The sequence below is a fragment of the Crocuta crocuta genome, unplaced genomic scaffold (genome assembly GCF_008692635.1).
Source record: "Crocuta crocuta isolate KB4526 unplaced genomic scaffold, BGI_CrCroc_1.0 scaffold317, whole genome shotgun sequence".
NCBI classification, from domain to species: domain Eukaryota; kingdom Metazoa; phylum Chordata; class Mammalia; order Carnivora; family Hyaenidae; genus Crocuta; species Crocuta crocuta.
Window position 1 is genome coordinate 4,303,633 of NW_027530984.1, and position 21,112 is coordinate 4,324,744.

A 21,112-nucleotide genomic window follows, 5' to 3' on the forward strand; every position below is an offset into this window, starting at 1 on the left:
TGGAATTCCATGCAAAGGTAAAAGTTACATAATCTTTTAAAAATTATATAATATAATAAAATTTTGGTTTTTATTTTGAAAAACCAAATTGGACCCATAAATAAAGCACATGTGAAACATTAAAAATTACCAGAACATAATATCTGAGTGTCACACAATCTATCATTCTTTATCTCCATCGGTTATTACCAAGTTTCTTCTAAAAAAAAAACTCACTTGAAACAACTGGTATTTGAATTGTGTTTAATTATTTTAATTTTTATGATAATTAAAAATATTTATTATGATACTTGCAAATATTTTATACTTATTTATTTGTTCTACAAATATCCTTTAACACCCATTATTTTCACAGTTAGGAACCTGGAGAACCCACAGCAACTTGTTAAGGAATTGGGCCTTTGTCCTGATGCAGGAGGGAATACCAAAAGGTTTTGACTGAATAAAAGATCAATTATCAGATTAGAGAGATCCTCTCTTAGATGTGTAAAGGAGAAACTGGAGGAGGAAGAAAGTTAGGGTATTTGTCAAGGCCGGAACTGGGAGACCAAACAGGAAATTGCTGCTATAATTCAGGAAAGATTTGAGGAGGGTCTGAATGAAGACAGAGACATTGGGAACAGAAGTCAATGATTAATGAGAGAAGTTAATTGTAGCTGTTGAACTGAAGGAAAGGAAAGAATTTAAAATGGCTCCTGGTTCTCTGGCTTGAGTTGCACAGGATAGTTCCATAGATGCAGAAGTAGGAAAAGCAGATTGAACATCCCTGGTATGGTGTATGATGGGAAAAAATAAAGACTTGACCTCTAAATCATGTCACTAGTCTGGGTGAATGAATTAACAAGATATACTGGGAAGATGGGGACCCAGTGGTGAGTAAACTCACCTTTACAGTGGAGCTAAAGTCAAGATTACTTTGCGATCTTACCATAATGGTTCTAAGTACATAAACACTTTTGGATGTTGAATGAATGAATAAATAAGAAATTAACTGCACATCCTTCAGGGTTTTAAAAGTGGCAGGTATATATAGACATTATGAAATTTGATTCAGTTTTATGTTGTATTTATTCTAATAAGCATATATTTATTGATGAGATCAACAAGTTAATTAATCTTTAAAGACTTTTATTGACTGCCTATATGTATTGGCACTGCTAGAAAAACTCAACTTGGAAATATAAGATTTACACATGCATGGTTTAGGTTTTACTGTAAGAAGTGTAACACTTAAAACCAAGTATAATTCAAACTCCTTTCTAAAATGTATAATTTGATATTTAATGGAAACTGAATTTACTTCAAAGCTTAAAAGGAGCAACATGCAAATATGAGGTGGGTATATAAAAGTGGTCCATTAAAATTTGTATTTTCCATGAATTATTAAACTCCAATGTCAGTAGTAAAACCTAGTAGATGGGTTAGTAGCACAGGATTTCGACTCAGGCTGCTCTACCTGAATTCTGGCTTAGCTGTTGCTATTCTCTGTGCCTGTTTCCTCATCTGTTAAATGAGTATAACTTTAACTACCTCAAGTTTTTATGAGCCTTAAACGGTAAATCACTTTGAAGGGTGTCTGGCTTACATAAGTACTATGACAGTTAAAAAGAACATTCAGTGGATTAAGATGCACATTTGAGAATCTCTGAATGAATTGAGTCCTCACAGGAAGCTCTATAAATATTCTGGTGAATTTCGTACAACATAACTCCCTATGTTCCTCAATCCCTAGAATTCCTCTGTTTTCTTATGCTTAGTCTTCCCAATATCACACTCTTTGGTTCTCACCCATCACTTTTGAGGTTACTCCATTCTTACTCTTAAATCCCACAAGCATGGACCTCTTGGTACAGTAGTTGAGCTTTTGACCTTGGCTCTTGGTCTCCAAATTTATAATAACTTTGGGACCATGATTTATTGAAAGCAAATTAAGTCTCTTTCTCCCTCCAACATCCCTGGATACTACTCACTCTTCTTGTTTCCTGAACTCAACAGTATGAATCCCTATGGGTCCCAAAAGGACATCCAAGAAACACCATTCTCAAAGCAACATGCACAGGGGGAGTCTTTCAGAACCCACAATTCTGAACAGTGTACATAATCCAAAAAGTGTGTCAATTAAAGAATTTAATAAATGCTAATTTATGTAATATAGTGGTTAGATGAAAATATAGTTTTGATGTGCTTATAAAATACAGTAAATTTACTTTAATATTTCAACCAGAGTTCTGTTTTAGATTTGTACTCTAGATTTCACAACTAATTTGAAAGAAAAGGTTAAAACATCTCAAAAACTGAGTCATTCCTCAATAACAACAACAAAAACAATTTGCCTTTAAGAAGATACATACCAAATAAGCTACCAGAACTCCAAATATATTTGCAAAACAATCAAAAGGAACATTGTCTTAAATGTGGTTGCCAGAAGTGTGCTCTGAGACCTCCTTTTTTCCTCCAGCTTTATCCTTTTTCCCTGACTACTGTCTTCCATTTCTTTTTTTTTTTTTAAACTTTTTTTTTTTTAATGTTTTATTTATTTCTAGGAGAGAGAGAGAGAGACAGCGTGAGCAGGGGAGGGTCAGAGAGAGAGGGAGTCACAGACTGAAACAGGCTCCAGGCTCCGAGCTGGCTGTCAGCACAGAGCCCGACGCGGGGCTCGAACCCACGAACCGTGAGATCATGACCCAAGCGAAAGTCGGACGCTTAACCGACTAAGCCACCCAGGCGCCCCTACTGTCTTCCATTTCTATTGTTTCAATCAATAAACATTGTTAAACAAAGTTCCCATTTCCACATCTCTGGCCCTGACTTCTCTCCTGGGTTCCAGATCCACACACAAGACACCGCCATCTAGAGGTGCCAATTTTCAATAGCAAATTGAAAGCCAAGCCTGAACTTTTTTCTCTCTACTTCCTTCTTTTCATCTGTTTTGATGACTGTATTATTAAGATATTATTATCAAATATTATTTTTATATTATTATATTATATTATTTTTATATTTATATTTTATATATAATATATATTTTATATATTAATACACTTTCATATTATTATAATTATATCATATTATTTTTAATTTATTATATTATTAAATACTATTAAAATATTATTAAAATATATCGCTACCCAATGAGTCAAAAAAAAAAAGAAAGAAAAGAAACATGATGATTTTCTTTCACCCTTATCTCCAAACAATCCCCAAGTCCATTTCCTAGTCAGAACCTCATGTCTACTAACATTGCACTGTTCACTTTCCTGCCACTATAGCTGCAGGGTCCCTCCCACACCCAATCAATGCACATCCTTTTTCTACTCTGTCATCAAGGTCATGTTCCTCGGTCACAAATGGCATCATTTTTTCTCTGCTAAAAAAAATCTCCAAGATAATTATCCTTTACGTTCAAGACATGTGTCCCCACTCCTAGACATAACATCCAAAGCCTCCGTAAATTGACCTCTGCCTGCTTCTCTAGTCTTAGCTCTCATCATACCCTGTGGCCGTTTAAACATAGAACTATAATAAATTCTTTGGTGCTCCTTTCATTAAGAAGTGAAATCTTTGTTCCACTGACACTCTCCTTGAATCTTGGTGGGCTTGTCACTCTATCGACCAATAGGTCACCATGTGAGAAGTGCGATGTCCTTGCGATTGCCGTGCTGGAGAAGCTTTGTGTAAGCACTATTCCAGCCAAGCTGCCAGACACATTGCGTGAAAAAGTCACCTGGGAAGTGGATTCTCCAGCCACAGATGTTTTGCCTCTCAGCAGTTTGTGACACCGCAGTCACTCTACCCTTCCCTGCAGAGGTCCTGAACAATGTGGAGCAGACACAAACTATCTCCACTGTGCCCTGTCTGACCCCCAGGCTCACAAAATCCATGAGTATAATCAAATGGTTACTGTTTTGCACATATATATTTGGGATATTTTCTGAACAGCAATGGATACTCAGAACACACTTCTACTTACACTTTTTCCTTGTACACATACTTGCGGTTTCCTAAGTATAAATGACATTTAATTCAGCAGTGACTTCATATGGGCTCTTTCCTCTAACTGTGGTCACTGAGTAGCTTTTTTGGATTAGTTAGCATACATGATTGGACTATGTGTTTAAATATCTAGGTCTTCTATTACATTGTCAGCAATTTGAATGGTAAAACCATCACCATATCTCAACCAAACATCTAACATAATTCTTGGCACACAGTGGGGACTGACTCTGTTTGCTAAAAGGTCACAGCTGAAATTTCAAGTCAGCAATGAAAGAGAACACTGGGCTCTAATGTAATATATAAAGGATCATTAGGAACAATATCATCTTTCATTAAAATATTTCATTTCATTTCCATATGGCATTCATTGACTAAGCCCAATTGCACAGTGATGGACTCATTAAAACAAAAATCAAGCACAAAGGAATTAAAGTGTGTGTACTGAATACAAGTATAACTGAATAACTATGTTATTAAGCAAAGTAGACTATAAAGGCAATTTTTCATCTATATACATTCTTATATTAAGAAACTGTAGAGAAAATTATTTTAGAAGCACCCTTTATTCCTCTCTTGTCTATTTACATTAAGTCTTAGAGCCACACAAACATATTATGGGTACAAATCCCTCTACAGAATCCTTATGCAGTCAGAAAATTTGTGCTTTTGATTCTCAAAGAAAGAGAAAAACACCCTTAATCATAACATCACATGTCTTTTTAACAGCACTATTCCCAAGGCACCAAGGAGGACTACAAAGAAATCACAAAATAGGAGGTATGAAATTTCTTGGATATAGGTTTTAGTGGACAATTTATAAATCCCAAATGTACTTGTATTGGTATCAGGTTAAAAAGTTAGAAATTATTCCCTTCCAAATACATTGAAAATAGCTTGAGATTTGGAAGATTATAATTAAGTGCATGGGAAGAAAGTCTTAAGATTTTTAGACAACAATAGATATAACAAAATAACTAGTTTTGAAGATCGTAAAGCACACTAACATTTTAAGACTAAGTTAGATTAAAATATATATAGTTTTTTCATAAAATGTTTTAATGTTTTATTTATTTTTGAGAGAGAGAGAGAAAGAGAGGGAGACAGCATGAGCAGGGGAGGGTCAGAGAAAGAGGGAGACAGAATCCGAAGACAGGCTCCAGGCTCTGAGCTACCACCACAGAGCCTGACGCGGGGCTTGAACCCACAAATGTGAGATCATGACCTGAGCCAAAGTCAGATGCTCAACCGACTGAGCCACCCAGGTGCCCCTAAAATATATATCCTTGTATATGGTACAATTGCTAAGAGTAGATCTAAAACCATGTATTCAGAGTTAAGATTCAAAGAATTCTCTAAAACAAATTCTTCCTTCAGTATGAAGTTTTTCCCTTTTATAGGATTCTTGTGCAGTGTTATAGAACGGTAACTGACAAGCTAATAGCTCTAAGAAAGAGGGAGGTGTTCAACCACTTCTGTAAAAATATCTTTTGTGCCTCAAAACCAAATATGTTCCTTCAGAAACATTTAAGACATTCTGCAACAACTAGTCTCACCATCAGAGCTTGTGATAAAAAATACTCTGTCCCTAAGCTTCAATTCTGCTGAGACATCACTGCAAACAGTTATTGCCTAATCTATAGATGCGTCAGAAACTTAGCTTTCATCCACATGTGTTTCTTTTTAGTAGCTGGGTGGCTGAAATATCATCCTGATTATATGTGAGACAGGTTACTGTGATAACTTATCCCATTAGTGAAAAATGGTATATAAATAGATTATAACCTCTGTGTTATCTTAAATTTCAACTGACAGTTAATAAGGCCACCTGCATGGTCTGTTTTCGTGGGATCTCAAAATGGTAACTAGAGATGGAGATGCCTGTGTATGATGTTACCGCATCAAAGTCTCATGCTCCTTCAGGAATGCAGAACATCAAGATAAAGGGCAACTCAGGAAACCAGGCTCATATTTCTCTCACAATCTTACCATAAATGAAATTTCCCAACAATCCTTTTACTTACACATAGGTCAAAGCGCTATCCTGCTCCAGGGGTCTTTTCCACTTACAATTTTAAGCATGGAGTAAAATTCTATCACAATAAATTGAGTGCTCCATTCCAAAAGTTCATTTTAATGCAACCACAAAAATTGAATGAATGAATGAAGGAATGAATGAAGGGCCTTGAATACCAGTAGACAAAGCTATTTTGGTAAGCTAAAAATTTAAACAAACTTAGATTAAGACTACCCTGATTGGTGAAAAATCTTAATTATTTAATCCTTCTAAGGCTTAAAAAGTGTTATAGTAAGTACAAAATATGTTAACAACTATTTCTTCATACATGTGTTTCTGAAAATGACTTTAATTATTAAACTTACACAATAATTATGTAAATGAATGTGTATACAGTTTGAAGATCTAAGCAAAAGTCTATTTTATAGAGTTCTTATGATTGGACTATTCTCAATGTATTCCGAAACAAATGTAGTCATCAACACATTCAGTTTCATATCATTAAGGAGTAGCTGGGGTCTCCAAACATCTCTGATGGTGAGCTTTGGCCTAGAGGCTACCTCACTGTTCTTGCAGGGAAAGAGAGCTGATTGTGCTTATACATCTTCTTAGACTAAGAGGTCAGTCAGAAAGGGGGAGGCTGCGGGGATTGTCAGAAGTGGAAGCTCAGGAAATGGAATATGAAGAGGCAAATGTTAACAGTGTGCTTTATGATGAGGAAAGATCCTTGACTAATGGTTGAAGTCTCATAGGCAAGACTGTCTCAGCTACAGAAATGCTATTAAGTCCCCTAAATCCAATTTGATGTTCACTCTGTCATCCCTGATTATTACTGGGGTTCTTTCTAGCTCTGACTACAGGCAAATGGTTCAGGGGTCATACTGACATGATTATATAGTTATTATGACAGTTGCATTTTCTATTGTTAAGTCAGTAAGTTAAATACAGTCTTTAGTGGAAAACAGGTTAATATAAAATGACTTCATATGGTATAAAATTGGGGCTATAATAATCAAGTCTACATTATCAGTGCTCTATTTGAGAAGTGCCCCCATACATACTAAAAACCAAATTGATCCAAACAACATCTAGTGCTTGGGAGACTGTTTGTAACATATATAAAAAGGATATAAAAATGTTCTGTGGTAAAATGTGGAAGAAATAAATTACATGTTATCCTGAGTCACGGGATATGATGATACGCAAATCACATTTTTGGTTATTTTAGGAGCAAATTATAAAACACTGGCTAACTATTGTTTTTACTTAGACATTTATGTTAAAAAAAAACAACAAGTCTTAAGTTAAAATGTGTACTAGTAGGCAGTCTAATACTTTATATATTATATTTTCCCAACTCCCTTGAAAAAGTAGAGTATAATTACAATATCTTTATTATCCATCTGGAGAATTAGTCTCAGTTGATTGATTTTTATTTTTTTTATTTTTTTATTTTTATTTTTTTAAAGGAAAAAGAAAGTTATCTGATCCAAAAATGGTTCTGTCCATGCCTTCTGAGACTCAAATTCATGTTTTTTCCTTTTCCCTAATGTGATGCCATTAACATGCTGAAAAGGGAATGATTAGGGTTTAAATTCTCAACATCAAGAATAACAGAATAGGAGACAATAGCCATCAATGGACAAGAGAGTTCAACAGACTTTGAAAAACTGAAAACAAATGGAGTAATATTAATGGAGAACACATAGGAAGAGAAGCCTCATCCCAATGTACAAATGGAGGGAGCATTCATAAAGAAGACTAAGGAAGAAAGCTGGACTAGGGAATAACAGGTAATATGAAGAGGTTATACAAAGGAGATTAATTAAATATCCATGTCAATTATTCTCAATGACCTGGATTGAGATAAACAAGCAATGTGGCTAGATATAAACAAACCAATTAATTAACCTTCCAAACCAACCAGAAGCAATTTTGACTACAATAAGTGAACAATCTGAGAAAAAAGATGCTGGCATGAAGAGGTTCCTCAGTACACCTGGACTCACCCTTCGTAAGCATCATTAAATGAACTCTGGCTCATTCTTTTTAATTTCTTTCAAGTTTATTTATTTATTTTGAGAGAGACAAAGACAGGGCAAGTGGGGGAGGGACAGATAGAGAGGGGGACAGAGAATCCCAAGCAGTTTCTGCAATGTCAGCACAGAGCAACCCTAGCTCATTGTTAAAGTATCTATTAGTTTATGATTACATTCAAACAAATATCAACTTTCAACAGAAATGCAAGAAAGGCGTTGAATAGGGAAGAATCACAGTATATGTGTTGATTCTACGGAACAGAATTCTAATAGCCATTATATAAGTACTCCATTGGTTTCAAAAATCTTGGAATCAATCTGTACAAAATAGAATGTAAATCTTATGAGCCTTAACTTGAAGAGTGCAGATAACAGAGGATGGAAATTGTTAATGGAGAACTGAATGAAAATGCTAATAGCCATGTTTTATAATATGGAATGCCAAAAGATATTCTGCAGTTGATTGAGAGAGAAGCAAAGATGTTCCTTCATTACATAAACTTACAAAGTTAACCAATAAAAGAGCTAAAAAGAGTGAAATTTCACTATATTAGTAGCACTCCTAGGAAGACCTGTCCACATGCTAGTGACCACCTCTAATTCCTCTTTCTCCTTTTTCACTGAACCGATTCTCATCAAGTCGCCACAGCAACCACTCCCCTGGAACAGCTCTCAGCAGAGTCTCCACTGAAAAACCCAGGAATTCTGATTCCTCAGAATCATCCTCAGTGATTCATCCTGCTTTTGTGCCATTTTGATGCAGTTGACATCCTTCAGGTAGGTAGGCAATGGTTACAACTGCAATCTCTAGTCAGATCACCTGGATTAAATTTATAGCTTTGTAACCATGAAACTTTGTGCAATCTGAGATTTTCATTTCCTTTTTTTTTTAATCTGAAAACTAGGATTACTCACAATACCTATATCATAGGGTTGCTGTAAGGAATGGAAGAATGAATATGTATCTAAAGTACTTAGAATGGTGACTGGGGCAACATATAAATTATTATTATTAATCTCCCCCTTCTCCTTGGACTACTTCCTTCACTTGCTTTCCAGGCAAACAAATTCTGGTTTTCTCCTGACTCTATAGAATGCCCCCCCCCTTTTTTTTTTAGTTTCCTCTAGCAGGTCTTGCTGTCACCCATTGTTTAAATACGGGTGGGATCCTGACCCCAGTCCTCATTTTCTTCTCTTCATCTGTACATGGATTTTTGGTGACTTTATCATATCTATACTCATGGTTTTTATAATCTCTATATATCTGTATCTCCAGAGTAATTGTCTATGGCCTACACCTGTCCCTTAAACTAAAGTCTTGCAATTCTAATTGCCTTCTTCGTATTTCCACTTGAATATACCTAGTAGACATCATAAAATTGACACGTCAATAAGTAAATATCTGACCTTCTCCATACCAAACCTGCTCTTCCCACATTCTTTCCCTTTGCAGGAAATGGAATTATTGTCTTTCCAATGAGAGTCTCGTGATTACCAATCTCACTGCAAACCTGTCAGCTAATTCTATGACACTACCTTCAACATATATTTCAAACTGAACTGCTTCTCCACTTTCAATATGGTACTCCACGCTCTTCTCTATGACTCTTTGTTTTTGCCTTCTCCCCATTACAAACTATCCCCAACAGAGCAGCCAGAGTGACCCTTTGATGTCTATACCTGTTTATACCTATTTATGGAATATGGTGGCTTCTCATCCCTCCTGGAGTAAAATCCAATGTCCTTGCAGTGGCAAAAGGGTCACATCACGCTAGTGTCTCCCTGCTCTTGGTCTGAATTAATCCTACTCTTCTCCTGCCTCCTTCCCTCTGATCCAGGTCAACTGGGGTATTTCCTCTTCTTAAAATAAACCAGACAGGCTCTAACTCAAGGTCTCAGCTCTTGTCTTCTGTCAGCTTGAAATTCTCTCTCCCAAGTTGGCCACACTGTTGGTTCTCTTACCTCATTTGCTCAATACCATTTGAGAACTCCATGTTTAAACTTGCAGCAATATGGCTTCTACACACCATTTTTCTTTTTTTCTGGTTTATTTTTCTCCATCATAAGCTGTCTAGTTAGTGGCACATATTTTAATATTTTATTGTCTCCCATCACTAGGATGGATGTAAGCTTCAAGAGGGCAAGGATTCTTTAATCTCTTGTCTTCTGCTGTATCTCGCATGCTTAGAAGAGTGTCTGGAACATGCTAGGTGCTTAATAAATATTTATTGAGTATGGGAGACATGGGGATTATGTCAATCTAAAGAGAATGACCAAATTCATGAAAACAATCTAGTGGTAGAAGTATTTTGTTTAGCTACATGGTAGTAACTACTAAAGGAAATACCCAAAATAATTTAAGGGGCTACCTCTGCGTAACCATACTGGGCATGAGATGGTCTGAGCACTAGGCTGTTATTTTCAATAAAGAGGATGTTATTACTTTGAATTACTTTCATATAGGCAACACAAGTTAGAAGCAGAATGGACAGAATTGATCAGAGAAAGTGAGAAGAGAGAGACAAATGATGAGGCGGACTTGCGGTTTCTAACATGGGTGAATATATTTTATTATACATATGACATGATCTTAAAGGGGGAGAAGAAAAAGGATCAGTAGCTGAGTTGAGTGACTATTTTATGCTAAGTGTTGGGATAAGGAGGTACTTCATACATGCATTACTCTCTGAGCTCTTCTCAATGCCTTCATGAGGAAGTTACCTCCATTCTAATAGTAGAGGTAAGAACACTAGTATTTGAACAGATTAAAATCATTTGTCCAATGCCACACTACTGAGAATTGGCCGGCAGAATTTAAACGCATGTTTGCTTGACTCTAAAATAACCAAAACTGTATAGATGCGGCTTCATCTCTAACAACAGAAGTATGAGTAGTTGTCAAGCTTTTTAAACAGTGAAATAAAAGACAACATAAGCAAAATGTGTATGTGTGCATTATATGCTCTTTCACTATTACACTCTCTTGGTCTCCTAAATCAGGCAATTAAAGAGAAAGCTCTTTCCCTTCAATTATTCCTCTCTAGAAAAGAAAAAGTCCTACTTAAAAAATATTCATAAATGTCCTTTATGTTTCGGTTTGTTTAAAGTTTAATGGATTCACTGACTTTTTTGAAGAGCGCACTATAGGCCACAACACAGAGCTGAGTTAAGAAACTAATTGAAGCCAGGTTCATGAGGGCTTAAATTACCAGAGCCTTCCTGTCATCTTAAATTAAACTTCCTTAATATACTTTGTAAGATTTATAACCCCAGGCTGAAAAGCTGTAAACTGTCCCAGTTTCGAAGTGAATCCCCCAGAAGGAAATGATGTTTCCTGGAAAAGAGAAAGGCAAATGTCCTCAATGGGAAGAGGTTTCCAAGAGCAATGTGTGTGGCAGGGGTCACGGAAACCTTGTCAAGAGGCTGCGAAGGGAATAGATAAGTCATTCAAAGAACACGTGTCCACAGATTTTGCTATTTGACGTGCAAGTCCTATCTGAGAAAGTTCATCTAAATTGCAAGTGGACACATACTTGATTTTCTCCTACAAATGAGAAGCAGAAAGGCAAAGGATCATCTGCAGAAATCATAATCTCCCAAATTCTCAAAATAGCTGTTAGTGTAGTTCAGAAAGATTTATCTTCATCTCTGCCTTTCTAATGATCTATGTGATTTCTTACCTACTTCTACACTTACACTTAATTTCTTTTCTTTTTCACATGTTTTATTTCTATGAAACAAAGATAAAATCTCTGTTCATGTGATTCAATAATCACTATATGTGAGTTGCTAAAATTCACCATTTCATAACAGGAAGGAAATTTATTTAATAATCTCGATAAGAATTAAGCGAAAAGGTCCACATTTTAAGAAAAAAAAAACCCTTTCCTTTTAAAATATTTTTTTAACGTTTGTTCATTTTTTGAGAGAGAGAGAGAGAGAGAGAGACAGACTGTGAATGGGGGAAGGACAGAGAGAGATGGAGACACAGAATCCAAAGCAGGATCCAGGCTCTGAGCTGTCAGCACAGAGCCCAACGTGGGGCTCAAACTAATGAACCACGAGATCATGACCTGAGCTGAAGATGGACACTTAACTGACTGAACCATCCAGGCACCCCCAAAACACCTCTTTTGTAAAGCGGTTAGAAAATAAAAATCATCATCTTTTACATATACTATCATGCTAACACTTCGTTTTTAACCAGGCTAAGACATAAGAAAAATAAATTTTAATTTTATAATTTTCTTTCACTATAATGATTTATAAGATATTCTTAGGAAGATTATCCATTCATAATACACATTCTGCACATTCCTGGCTGATCTCATGTGTCAGACATTGTTTAAGATCCTGGTGAAATTAAACTTCCTGTTTTCTTCCACGTCAATTAGAACTCAAATGTCGAAACTCAACACATGGAAAAGTATGATTAGCAGAAATAACCTGAATGGCAAAAACATATTTACTGATCAAATGAATTTCCTGAGTTTGAAAATTAAAACATTCATTTCTACTTTTTTTCTAGAAAAATAAGTAACATCTTCTGATCTTACAGTTAAAATTTATAGAAAAGAACTATGACTTCAACTCTTTTTTTTCCAAAAAATTTTAACATTTATTCTTTTTCTTGAGAGACAGACAGTGTAAGTAAAGGAAGGACAGAGAGAGAGGGAGACACAGAATCTGAATCAGGCTCTAGGCTCTAAGCTGTCAGCACAGAGCCCAACGAGGGACTCGAACTCACGAACCAGGAGATTATGACCTGAGCTGAAGTCACTTAACCAACTGAGCCGTCCAGGAGCCCCTATGATTTCAACTCTTACAAAATATTTTTATCACTTCTATTAAAACATTTCTCATATTTTTCCAGTGGGTTGAAGAAAGGGTCTTTAATCTACTATTTTCAAAATAAAAAGAAAAGCCAGAAAAATAGGAGGAACTGGTTTTATATTCACATTAAATAAATGCAAATAGGAAGCTTTACATTGTGTAATGCAGCAAGATCTTTAATCTTTGCTCATGTAAAGTCCTTCCAAAGATCACTGACAAAGAAAATTTAATTTTTATGTTAAATATATTCACATTTTTGAGAAGTGAAGACTTGAATAATCAAGTCTTTATCACTGTAGATATAACTAAGTATTACCTGGGAAGGTTTACAAAATTTAGAATCTGAGTTCCAGCTTTACTTTAATATAATTACAGCAAGTGGATAATTCTAGTAATAAGAAGAATCTCCACTGTATTCCATTTTAAAACTAATTGTAGTTTAATATCATGACGACCCAAAATCAAAAATATATTTAATTATTTTCATTCTACTAATTTTATAAATATATGCAATTTTCATTATGAACTACTCACAATTGTAACTATGCATCTTCCTATTTAAAATTGGAAACAGCTGTAACACAGATTTGTTAATTCGTACATTCTCTTATATCAGAAATAATTGTTGAAAACCACTGTGTGTAAGGCTTTGTGATGATGATGACGATGATGATGATTACTAGTACTGCTACACCAGTAATTAAACTACAACAAATACTGCTATACTAATAGTGCTTGCCTTTTAGAGGGAAGTGGCAATAATAAATAACAAATATAAGAAATAAATGAATTGAGATTAAAGGTTGATTAAAGCTAAGAAAAAAGAAAGAGTATGGTGAAGTGCAATGCAGACTGGAGATGGGCAGCCTGCCGGGTTAAAAGGGTGTAAGGTAAGCATCAGTGAGAAGGCAACACAGGAGCCGCTGACTTGAGGGAGATAAGAGATTTAGCCAAGCAGCTATCAGAAAGAGTATTCCAGGAAAAGGAATCAGCAAGAACACATTTCCTAAGGTGGAAGAGAGCCTGGGCTACTTGAGACCATTGCAAGGCTTTGAGCAGAAAGTGACTCCTACTGGGAATGTTCACAGGATCTTATGTTGTACTGATCCACAGAACCTAAAAATAACTCCATGAGGGGCACCAAGAGGTCAAGCAAGTTGTCTGAGGCCACACACTTAGAAAGTGGTAGAACAGGATCCAGCTTCAGGCAGCTTGATTCTAGAGGCAAGTCTGAATAACGAAAACTCTCATTGCCACTTGAACAGGACACACATACTTGCACACGCACGCACACACACACAGGTGCAGGTATGCTCTCGTGTATGTGAGTCTACATACCCATAAACACATGCACACACAAGTGGAGAAAGAGCTGAGAAACCAGAAAAGGAGACTCTGTTACCCACACTCAATTCCTTTTGGTCCATGTTTTTTTTTTCTCTCTTGTGTACTTGTTAACCTTTAGGTCAAAGTGTGTGTTTAAATGAAAGATGTTCCTAATGATTGAAAACATTTGGAGCTACTTTCAAAATAGTAAAACCAAGTTACAAATTCTTAATGTATAAAATAAATACTGTGGGAAATATATACAGTTACATCAATGTATTTTAAATAAACAAAAACAATAAAACAAAATAAGACTCTCACTGAACTGAAATAATGTGCCCTTAAAATTTTTTAGGAATTGACAGAGAAAAATATAAGAACACTTTCTGGCTAAATATCCAGAATAATATAGCAAGCAGTCATTTAAGCTATTTACTTGGGAAGACTTTAGAACCAACAGAAAGGCTTCATAAATCACGACTTATGACTCAAACCTTAAGCAAATGAAGATAAATGGGCCACTGTTGTTTTTTTTTTTTCTGCATTAATTATCTTGGTTCTACTATAAAGACATGTAGTAGACATCCTTTCTTCTGTATATTAGCACCATGGGCTTTTGAATAATACATACATCCATTGTTTTATGTAAGTCCACATGAATTCTAATTCATAGGCTATTCCCTGTACTAAATCTATACAAATGGAAAGAAGTATTACTGTTTCAAATAATATTCTTCAAAATATGTAATAAATCCTATTAAAATTAAGACATGTTGCCCATCTACATCAGGGTCATAAGTACCATATTTACCACAGCAAGTACTTCACATTTATAAATTAATTGTCTAAAAAAGTAATTAAAAGTAAATTTATCATAAGAAAAATTATTTGAGTATGCCTCTGTCTTAAAGAATACTGGTGAAAAGAATACTTCTCAAAACCTTTCAATGAAAAAAATAAGCAGGCTCTCCCCAAAATGGTGTAAAATTACCATGCCTACTTTATAAGGTTTTATATTTAAAAAAATACAATTCCATAACAGTCATGCATATCTAGAAAGAATGAGAAAAACAATCTCCCTAAAAGGGTCATAACCACTGAGAACTTCTGGGCCAGAAATTCCCCATGGCAGATACAGAAAAAGAATGAGGTAGAGCAAAGACAAATGAAACTCCTTATCCCATCCAGAGGTAACATGTTTTGTACAATACATATCACCTATCTTCCTATGTTTTTTCAGCTACCATTCCTGCTTTTTGTCCATTAAAGTAACTTAAACCAAACTCCACGAATTATTATTTCTGGCAGTTTTCAAAATCTACATGTCTTTCTACCAACTCCCCAAATAATACATAATACAAAACTATTTTCTTTCCCCCTCCTCTCTATTCTTACAGCAATACAAAGAACTTACCCTGTAATTTTTTTCACTTTGACTTTTGCATAATTTCCCTTACATCATAAATAGCCAAGACCAGCTTAAAGAACAGAAACATTTCTGCACCGAGTAATGAGAAACATCTTTTATCACTCCGTGAACTATGTAGTGTATGGTGTATTTTTTAATAAAATTTGAGTATTTCTTTATTGGTTTAATAGTGAATAAAATCTGCCAAAGGGAATAGGGTTTACATGGTCATACAGAGAAAAGAAATATTTCCTAATATGAAGAAAGGGCTGGCTGAAAGATGAAAGAGATGAGGATTTCTAAACTGTTGAATAATCGACAATAAGGATGGGGGTTGCTCTGTGAATTTTTGGGGCTTTAACTTTTTGAGTAAATACTAAATATCATAAACAAATTCAAGGTAAACTGAGTGTTACTAAGTTTCAGGTTTTCCTTCTAAAATGGAAAAAGTTAAATATTTACATATGCTTGATATGCATATGTACTCTTCAACATGATGAGTATTTTCACATTGGACATTCTCCCCACTAAGGAAAAACAATCAGCTATTTATGCAATAGACTAATGACCTGATACCCTGGTCACTGATGAGGAATAAATGAGCAGTATGCATGAAACTTGTTAACTTAATTTCATTCTGTGATGATTTTTTGAATAGTCAACTAGACTTATTCAGTCCCACTTATTCAGTCAAACACTAATCTAGGTGCTGCTGTGAAAGTATTTTGTGGATGTGGTTAAAATCCACAGCAGCTGACTTTAAGAGAGATTATCCTAGATAATCTGGGTAGGACTTATTCCCCACTTGAAAGGTCTTAAAAGCAGGATGGAAGCTTACTTGAGAGTAGAAATTCCACCTGTATATAAAAGTTTTGGCTCATCTGAGAGAGTTTCAGCCTTTCCTTCCTGCTTGGCTGCCTTTAGGATTTCAGGCTTGCCTAGGGAGTCCCCATGATCATGTAAACCAATTCTACACAAGAAATCTCTTAATCCCTTACTGGTTCTGCTTCTCTGGTTGAACCCTGACTGATAGAATTCCAAATTGGAAAACAGCGGTAATGGAAGGGGGAAGGAAGTTGCCATGATTTGTCAGCACCCCAGGCTGTGTCTACAATGCACCAACAGAATCAAGTCAGACAAACACATACATGTGTGTTTATAAATACATACACACACACAATCGTACATTAAAAACAGTATGTCCCCGAAAACCCAAATCCCTGTGTTTAACAGACTTGAAACTTTTGACAGATTTAAAGAATTTATCAAAAGACTCAATTAAAGATAACTGAGTAGAAAAGTAGGAGCAGAGATGAGGAGTCAATGACACATCCTAAGTCATAACTTGCAGAAGGAAATAACCTGCCACATCACTTACAAGAAAGACATTTCACAAACTTTGATACAAACCACAATCATCTTTGGAAAACAAACACAAATATTTCATCCCCAAAGTGATAAACGGTGCTCATCCAACCAAAACTTCTACAACATTAGTCGAATAATATCCTAACACTGATTCAACTCCATAAATAGGGTTTTCAAACTCACAAACAAAAAACTCATTTAAAAATGAGTCGTATCTAGACCAGTTAATTTCAAACACATCACTGCTTCGCTTCCTTACCTGGACTGCATATCTTGTTGGGTTTTGGCCTGACTGGCTTCCGCCTGAGGGGAGGCGTGGCTGACTCGCTGCTGAAGCTCCACCAAGGACTGGTAATATTGTTGCTGATGGTGTTGTTGCTGCTTGTAGCGAGACAAACTGAAAAACAGCCCTAGAATGGCTTTTAAGTTTCCATTTCTTATTTCTGTATCAAAGGGAAAATATAAAAACAGTAAAAACATATACAAACGAAATGTGGTTTTCCTTTTTATTTTTTACAACTGAAAATCTAGTTGCCATCGTCTTAGACTAAATCTGTGAAGAGGGAAATGCAACTAGAGTCTCTCAGTCACAGAGTCAAGCATTTTTGAATTTCTGACACATAACATTTCCGAATAGCTTGGAGCTTCAGGGACAGAGTCAGGGGATGGAGGGTACAGAGAACAAAAGTTGGATGAGCAGTGCTCTTTGCTAATCCTAAACTGTAATTTTTCTAGTTTCCTTCTCCCTAGAAATGGATGGGCTCTCTGTCTTGTGCCAATCATTTGATTTAGAACTCTGCTGCCCTCACAAATACACAGCTGTTACCAACATAGAAATGGCTCTGAAATGGAGGAAGAAAGTGACTTAAATGTTGGTTGTCCTGCATTATATATCATGATGGTGCAGGTGTACTTTGTGACAGCAGCTGGATTTACAGCAGTCCTCCTAAATCACCCAACGATCAATTTATTAAAATGTCTATCTCTCTCTATAAATAGAGACAGCAAGTGCATATATCATGAAGTAGACATAAGTATTAATTTTTAACTTACATTACATATTAATAAATAACAAAGATCAGCTGCCTTGTGATATTAGATAACATAACTGATTAAATGTAAATATGTATTTCCTAGTTCTAATACATCAAGTTCCTGTATAAACTTTTCTAATATTGAATTAAAATTAGATGTGGAAAGCAAGTTAAACTCTGAATCTAGGTTTTTTTTAATCTTGCAGTTATAAATTAAAACTTAGGAGTAGAGATGGAAGTAAAGTTTGAAATAAAGCTATGAAACCTATAATCATATTCTAAATAAAATGTGCTGTTAGCAATAAAATACATCGTCCGGTGAGGTCAAGGTTTTATGTCTCTTTTTTGTAGTTTAGGGATGTTTACAAACTTTTCTGATTTCTTGCTCTGATGGTTTATAAATGTCACAAGGAGTCCACAGTGGCATTATTCATTTACAATGAATAATGTATATTATTCATTCACCCCTGCAAACCTTCTCACAGTGGCCATGATATAGAAGAGTTAGTCTGATCAGTATAAGGCTACAGTAAGAAAGTATTAATGTTCCCATGTACCCCTGGATGATCTTAGAGGTTTTAAAAATCTCTCATTTTATTACTAAGCATATTTAATTAATTTATAAAATCATTTAGAACATTCATATATTTTTAAAAGATAAATGAAGACCAATGGGTGATGTCCCATGAGAAGGAAGAGGCCTTAGGCATAAAATGAACAAATGGGAGCCTTTCTAACCTGCTTTTAACCACTAAAAAAGTAGAATATTTTCCTGGGAAATTTTATCAACTTTTATTCTAAATTGCACAACCATGTATTCTGTTTTGAACCTAAACTTGTTGGCCACCAAATGAGTAATTTAATATTATACAACATACCATATAAATGTAAAAGATAAAGGAAGTGTAAAATAACAAAAAATAAATATAGAAAAAACATCAGGGAAACTCAATAATTCTACTAAATGTTCACTGTATTTCAGAAGACACATAATTCCTTTTACTAATGGAAATTTCTAAAACAGAGTTGTATGATATTTCTAGTATGTGTGGGGGAAAAAGTCTATTCAGAGCATATAATCACAGTAGAAACACTAACCAACCTAAATTGTCAGAGTATTTATCGTTATTAAGCAGATTTTTTGTATATAAATTAACATTCTAATAAAATGGTTTTTGTTAATTCTGATCTCAAAAGACTAGGTATTTCCCAGATTTAATTAATAATCCTTGAAAAGTTTTCCTAAAAATATATGTAAAAGAAAATGTTTCATAAAAAAATAACAGAACCAATTCAATTTTTTTCCACTTTTCTGAATTTTAATTTTAGAGATGACTTTTTAAGCCTTTAATGACTTTAAAGCTTTTACATATAACAGATATTAAATATTATTAGTGTTAATTATTTAAGACCTCATGAAAATTAATTTAAACTTACCAAATATTTCAACTAGGACTACCAATGTGATATTATAGAAATATCAATAAAATATTTTCAAATTAATTATACTATTTTTACTTGTATTTAGGTCTATCTATTATACAGCATTATCTACGTATACATCTATTACTCTACTTAAGACTTTCAAAATACTACACACTGGTAATAACATAAAGATATTTTGTTAATCTACACCTCCCATACACTTATTCAAGTAAATGACAGTTTTAGCAAAAATATGGAACATATATAAGTAATTAAAGCAGAGATTAATAACCATTGCATTTATGTTTCTATTTAGGAAACTTTACTGATTTCCTTTATATATTAATAAGCTATGTACTCCCACTTTGTACTTCTTGTAATACAAAAATTTTTTTTACAAGCTTGTGTGTTATTTGTGACAACTATGTCTTTTCTTACCTTCTGCAGATAGACCTTGAACATTTACTCCTCTGGCTGCTAGAAAACTAAGGCAGGCATCAACATTTTCAATCTGTAACATGAAAAGCAGTGAAAAAGCAACTTAGAGGGTTATTTTTAAATAAACAAATGAGCTAAAATGAAACCAGAGAGTAAGATAAAGAAAGAATGAATATTTTACATTCATTTCATACTAGAGATCTTTACCAGAGTTTCACAAGAATTATTTGGGGTAACTGTAGAATGAATATAAAGCTTGCATTGTCCAGTGTGGTATTTACAAACAATTCATAGAGGCCGGATCAAGAATAGCGTTCTTACATGTTAGCAACCCACCTACTTAACATAAATTTGCATTTTGAGCTTCACAAATAAGTCTCAACTAAAGCATCCATACAAGAAAAGACTGTTGCTTATGCAAGTTATAGAATGTTAGGATGTGGGTAATTGGGAGTCAATCAGTGAGATTTGGTAATTACTGCAGAAGGGTTGATACAGCATGAAAGGAAGAAAGTGAATTTTCATCTGAAATCATAGCAAGGCTTTATTTTTAAAACTGTATTTGTATTTCTACAATTGTATATTCCTCTAATTAAATAAATATAGGTATTGCCTTCGTAATTTAAAAGTGTGATCCAGGGTGCTGTGCCTGGGTGGCTCAACTCGTTAAACTTCTGTCTCTTGGTTTTTGGGTCAGGTCATGATCTCACGGTTTATGGGTTCAAGCCCCACACTGGGCTCTGTGCAGACAGCATGAAGCCTGCTTGGGATTCTCTCTCTCCCTCTCTCTACCCCTCCCCTGCTTGATCTCTCTGTCTTTCTCTCCAAATAAATAAATCAACTAAAAAAAAGTGTGATGCCATGGCTTTTAAACAATTAATTTTGACATGATTACCAGTTTGTAACCATTTAGAATGATATGCAAACAAAAAACATAAAACACAAAGAAACAAAACCCAAACAATTGATTTATGTTACTTTACAGGTTGACCTCAATACTGACCATCATGTTATACAACAAAGTTAAACAGCTAAGAATTTGTAAAAGAGTGTAGGAAACTAGAAAATTCTAGTTCTTTATGAGTCATCTCCCTGGGTTGTTTTGGTATTCCATAAATCTTAGAATTCTAAAGTAAATAGAAGATTTAAAGTTAATCCTTGGCAAGGTATTGTTTTCTGTCATATTAAATTCTCATCCAAATCTATGCATATGGACATACAAAGTTCTGCC

General features: G+C 34.8%; 1 protein-coding gene across 1 annotated transcript in view; it reads right to left on the reverse strand.

The window, feature by feature from the left end:
* NAV3 (neuron navigator 3) overlaps positions 1-21,112 on the reverse strand; it is a 256,522-nt gene that overhangs the window by 218,892 nt on the left and 16,518 nt on the right. The window contains exons 3-4 of the mRNA XM_077770208.1: positions 19,882-19,954; positions 17,244-17,427 (exon numbers count right to left, since the gene is read on the reverse strand). Coding sequence (XP_077626334.1) covers positions 17,244-17,427; positions 19,882-19,954 — 257 coding nt within the window. The remainder of the gene's footprint in view (positions 1-17,243; positions 17,428-19,881; positions 19,955-21,112) is intronic.